Consider the following 4,329-nt stretch of genomic DNA (forward strand, 5'->3'; position numbering starts at 1 on the left):
TATTCTACTATACCTTTATTGACTCAAAGTAATTCATTGACGTGACAAAAAATATTCTTCAGTTGGAAATGTATTTATTAACCAAAGAAATTGGAAAATATTGCTTCACAATAAACTGTCAGACATTTTTTTCGAATTTCGAAAATGGACAGCAGCTTGTTTTGTTTGACATTTACGAAACGTCCACATGTTTATTGTATGGAATGCACGTTTATCGTACAAACAACACGTTTATGGTTAAAAATTCACCGTAAGATTTAGGGAAATATCTATAGTTAATCAATCAAAATGTCACTACTTCGTATAAAGTAAGTAATAAAATGAAAAGAAGAAAATTTTAACAAATTGGTCAGTCTTATTGATGTATTTCTTCTCTTTTTTCCCAAACAGAAAGCCGACCACACACAAGGGTAAAAAAGTTCTCTTGAAACGTGAGCCACAGATCAAAGAAGATGCAAAAAACACGTTAATTTTGGAGGGTCGAAAGAGTTCTGGACATATAAAGCAAGCGCTGAAGGATTTTTATCAACTAAAAAAGCCGCTGTGCAAAAAACTGACTCGCAGCAATGACATCACACCATTCGAAGATACAAGTTCATTGCAATTTTTGGTTGAAAAAAATGATTGCACTTTGTTCATGTTCGGTTCATCGTCAAAAAAGCGTCCCGACAATTTGGTATTGGGTCGAATATTCGATCAAGAATTGTTAGATATGGTTGAATTGGGTATTAAAGAGTTCAAGTCGATGAGCGATTTTCACAATGAAAAAATTGGCACTTGTGTCAAACCATGTTTGGTATTCAACGGCCCAAAGTGGAATCAAACCGAAGAAATGCGTCGACTTAAATCATTGTTCATTGATGCATTCCATCGTGAAACAGTAAACGCCATACGGCTACAAGGCATTGAGCATGTGCTGAGTTTTACACTGACTGAAGACAATCAGATTTTAATGCGTTCATATAAAATTGCGCTGAAAAAGTCGGGCTTGAAAACGCCTCGCATTGAAGTCAACGAAATTGGGCCATCAATTGATTTTTCCATTCGACGCACGAAGATAGCTTCTGAAGATCTCTATAAGTTGGCACGAAAACAACCAAGACAATTGAAAACGGTGCAAAAGAAAAACATCTCCAGAGATCAATTGGGCAATACACACGGTCGTGTGCATGTGGGTAAACAAAACATTGGAAAAGTGCAAACCCGTAAAGTGCGAGCGTTGCGGAAGACACCAGCAGAAAAGAAATCAAAACGTCAAGAGAAAAAAGCAGCCATTAAATTGGCCAAACAAAATGCTGAATAATTTTTATGTTTATTTTATTTTGATGATTTCAATAAATGAAACGTTTTATTCCAATAACACATTCGGCTTTTTTTCACACATTTCATTCAAAAATTAGCTCTCACAAGCATACAGGCAGGAAAACGCAAAGTCAAAAGATACAATAATTTTTGTTTTGGTGTTCTTTTTATTATGAAAACAATAGTTTTTTTTAATATTAATGTAGCGGTTTTTGCTTTCCAGAATTATTTTGTTGGTTTCTCTTTAATTGATATTGATTGGTTTACAAAAAAATGTATTGAATGTTGAATTTACTGTAAATTCATTCAGCGTCTTCTTGTCGATTTCAAATGTTTTTAAACATGAAAAAATAAGCACTTAAAGTAATTAGTACAGGCCTTCGGCATTTGATGAGCGTGGTTTTTTCAATTTTTCCAAATTTTTGATGACAATGTCATGCAGCGAAGAGTATCGATTGCGCACTTCACACATAACAAGCCAGAGACTGAGAAACTGCTTTTCGTCCATTTCCTGTAATAAACAGATTTATAAATTAGATGATGCACGGAATTGTTATGGAATGAATGGCTATGAATAATATACGGTACCTGTACAGCTCGGCGGTAATCGTCGATATGCGGGTATTTGGCCACCTTTGATACAATTTTAGCGCGTGATATGAAGTACCGTGATATTTGATCGAAAAATGCGGCTGCTTCACTCTCTACACTTTGGATTTCGCCTAATGTCTCTTCTTGAACCGCAACACCGAAATTGTTACCATCTTCAATCTTTGGAACTGTAAAAAGTGCATCAAGTTTGTATGTTATTCAGTTACTTGGCTAAGTAAGTGAAAGGCACTTACTCATAAAGGAAATCCACATTTTCAGCAAGTTTGAGTCCTCCACCAGTTCGCGAATAAATGGCTTGACGACGGTAATCAAATCACAAATCGGTGTATTACATGTAACTTTTCCGGATGGCAGTATCAACACTTTCGTTCCCGACGGTCCCATTTGTGATTCTGTTGCTGCCTTTGTGCTATCTTCGGTTCGGGCCCGTTTTGCTGGTATGGCTTCAAAATCGTTGACATGATTTTGTAAAATTGCATCTGGCACGGGAATGTTTAGGTCCTGAGGATAAATTAAATAAAACAAGATATAGACTTGATATTCCCCTATTTCACCAATCACACATCATTCATGACTCACCTGATGAACATCGTGTAAATTACGATTGGCAAACATTTGTGTTTCCAGCAATTCATTGAGACGAACGATTTTCTCCGGAAATCCAACAGTTATTAGATTTTCGGCTTTTTTGATCAAGCCATCTTTGTACTCTTTTACCTAAAAAGCGAACAAAATCATTGTTTGAATAAGTAGCTGTATTTTGAAATGGTTCTTAACATAACCTCAATGTTGACGATAATTCATGTTAAAACCTTAATAATGTATGCCAACAACAACTAACACATGACAATAACGCAATAATCTATTCGTCACATTTAAGAATTCGTGGAAATTGTTCAAGCTGACTTAAAACTTGTGTTTTAAACATTCAAATACAATTTCGTCATGGAATATATTTGCGAATAACACTTTTATGGTTAAAATATTAAAATTTAGTTTATTGTAAGCAAAATAATTCACATATATTTCATCACCATGAGAAAATCTCACCTTTTTTACTGTTTCCGATTTTTCCGACATATTGATACACAAATAATCGAAACGAGATTAGAACTAAATGAAGACTGGTGTTGAACGATAAATTTACGAAATTAAGCAAGTTTTTTTTGCGTGTGGAAATGTACGATATTTGAGTGCAGATGGGAACGAAACAGACGCAGTCCTCTCTATGGCTGTGTTCGACTGTTGCTGATACATCAAATCCAATTCGAATTCGAACTGTCAAATCCAATTACGAAAAATAAAAACTCCAATTCTATGATTTTCGAAAAACCACTCAATTGACCATTCAAATAAGGAGTTTTCGAGAATTTTGGTTGTTTATCGTTTTTGAATAAATCATTCAAATTTCAATCATTTAATATTTATTTTTACGGTGAAAAAGAATAAATTCCATTGAAAAAAACTGAAACCACTTTCAAACCACTTTTTTCATACATACTGATTGAGTAATACATGAGTTTTTTTTGTTTACAATTAGATTTAGGAGAATTCATTTAACCGAGACAATTGTTGATGTTCACTTCCAACAACAAGAAAATTAATCCTTGACCAGTGTTAATATTTATGCTTATCTCTTGTGAAGTTTGTTTGATAATAACTACAGCATCGTATCGACAGCGCAATTCACACAACACACATCAGTCTCTTTAAATAAAGAAGACTGTGAACTTAGTGTTCATTTTGTCACTGAATTGATTACATCAAAATGATTTCTTTACATCACAACATTTGGTTATTAATTATTTGCTGTGCTTTCAGCGTGAGTTTTATATGTAGTTTGAATAATATAACCTATTTTCTGCTTAATTTTTGAAAATATATCATAGAATAAACAGTGTATAAAAAAATATGTATATATTTCAAGGTCAATATTTATTATTACACAAATATTTCAAGTACTTTAATCGTATTATGCATCTCTAAAACTGCTTTTTTCAGTTTGGAGTTGAAATAGAGCAATTGCCATCGCCTCGAAGTTTGTGTGGAGAAGGGCCACATTGGGATCAAGCAACTCAAAGTTTGTATTATATTGACATTGAAGGACCCGAAGCAACTATTTTGCGTTACGATTATGGCGAGAATAAAACATATGCGGCAACAGTAGAAAATGTTCCATTGATGACATTTGTTTTACCGATTGAAAATAGCACCGATGAATTTTTGGTTGGTGGACAGTATGCAGCCAAAGTCATTCGCTGGGATGGCAAATCAGCCAAGGGTGAATTCGTTCGAGATGCCTTCGAAGTAGATAAGATTGATACCAATCGATTTAATGATGCCAAATGCGATGCGGCTGGTAGATTTTATGGCGGTACTATGCGTTATAGAGAGTGTAACGGACCATTTACTGAC

At 34.3% G+C, this 4,329-nt stretch overlaps 3 protein-coding genes across 3 annotated transcripts in view; 2 read left to right on the top strand and 1 right to left on the bottom strand.

The window, feature by feature from the left end:
• The first annotated feature begins 100 nt into the window (after positions 1 to 100).
• On the top strand, positions 101 to 1,360 carry LOC116344201 (ribosome production factor 2 homolog). Its single transcript, XM_031772643.1, has 2 exons — positions 101 to 308; positions 391 to 1,360. Exons 1-2 carry the CDS (start codon positions 289 to 291, stop codon positions 1,301 to 1,303), a joined length of 933 nt encoding a protein of 310 aa, XP_031628503.1. The 5' UTR covers positions 101 to 288; the 3' UTR covers positions 1,304 to 1,360.
• An 89-nt stretch (positions 1,361 to 1,449) lies between these two features.
• On the bottom strand, positions 1,450 to 3,173 carry LOC116344202 (proteasome activator complex subunit 3). The gene is made up of 5 exons (XM_031772644.1): positions 2,965 to 3,173; positions 2,494 to 2,631; positions 2,148 to 2,415; positions 1,891 to 2,081; positions 1,450 to 1,813 (listed from the first exon to the last, which is right to left on the bottom strand). The coding sequence occupies exons 1-5, from the start codon at positions 2,992 to 2,994 to the stop codon at positions 1,670 to 1,672; spliced, it is 771 nt and encodes a 256-aa protein (XP_031628504.1). The 5' UTR covers positions 2,995 to 3,173; the 3' UTR covers positions 1,450 to 1,669.
• Positions 3,174 to 3,600: 427 nt separating this feature from the next.
• LOC116344308 (regucalcin-like) overlaps positions 3,601 to 4,329 on the top strand; it is a 1,489-nt gene continuing 760 nt past the window's right edge. Inside the window, exons 1-2 of the mRNA XM_031772786.1 lie at positions 3,601 to 3,736; positions 3,916 to 4,282. Of these exons, the coding sequence (XP_031628646.1) occupies positions 3,683 to 3,736; positions 3,916 to 4,282 (421 nt within the window). The 5' untranslated portion in view covers positions 3,601 to 3,682. The remainder of the gene's footprint in view (positions 3,737 to 3,915; positions 4,283 to 4,329) is intronic.

The sequence above is a fragment of the Contarinia nasturtii genome, unplaced genomic scaffold (genome assembly GCF_009176525.2).
Source record: "Contarinia nasturtii isolate CC-2019 unplaced genomic scaffold, AAFC_CNas_1.1 Cnas_scaffold_1037, whole genome shotgun sequence".
Classification (NCBI taxonomy): Eukaryota; Metazoa; Arthropoda; class Insecta; order Diptera; family Cecidomyiidae; genus Contarinia; species Contarinia nasturtii.

Bases quoted from the DNA above. Each gene is read 5' to 3' on its own strand.
- LOC116344201 (XM_031772643.1), top strand. From the start codon at position 289: ATGTCACTACTTCGTATAAA. The intron at 309-390 runs GTAAGTAATAAA...TTTCCCAAACAG, and splicing joins ATGTCACTACTTCGTATAAA to AAAGCCGACCACACACAAGG.
- LOC116344202 (XM_031772644.1), bottom strand. From the start codon at position 2,994: ATGTCGGAAAAATCGGAAACAGTAAAAAAG. The intron at 2,632-2,964 runs GTGAGATTTTCT...TTCGCTTTTTAG, and splicing joins AATCGGAAACAGTAAAAAAG to GTAAAAGAGTACAAAGATGG. The intron at 2,416-2,493 runs GTGAGTCATGAA...ATTTATCCTCAG, and splicing joins ATTTACACGATGTTCATCAG to GACCTAAACATTCCCGTGCC.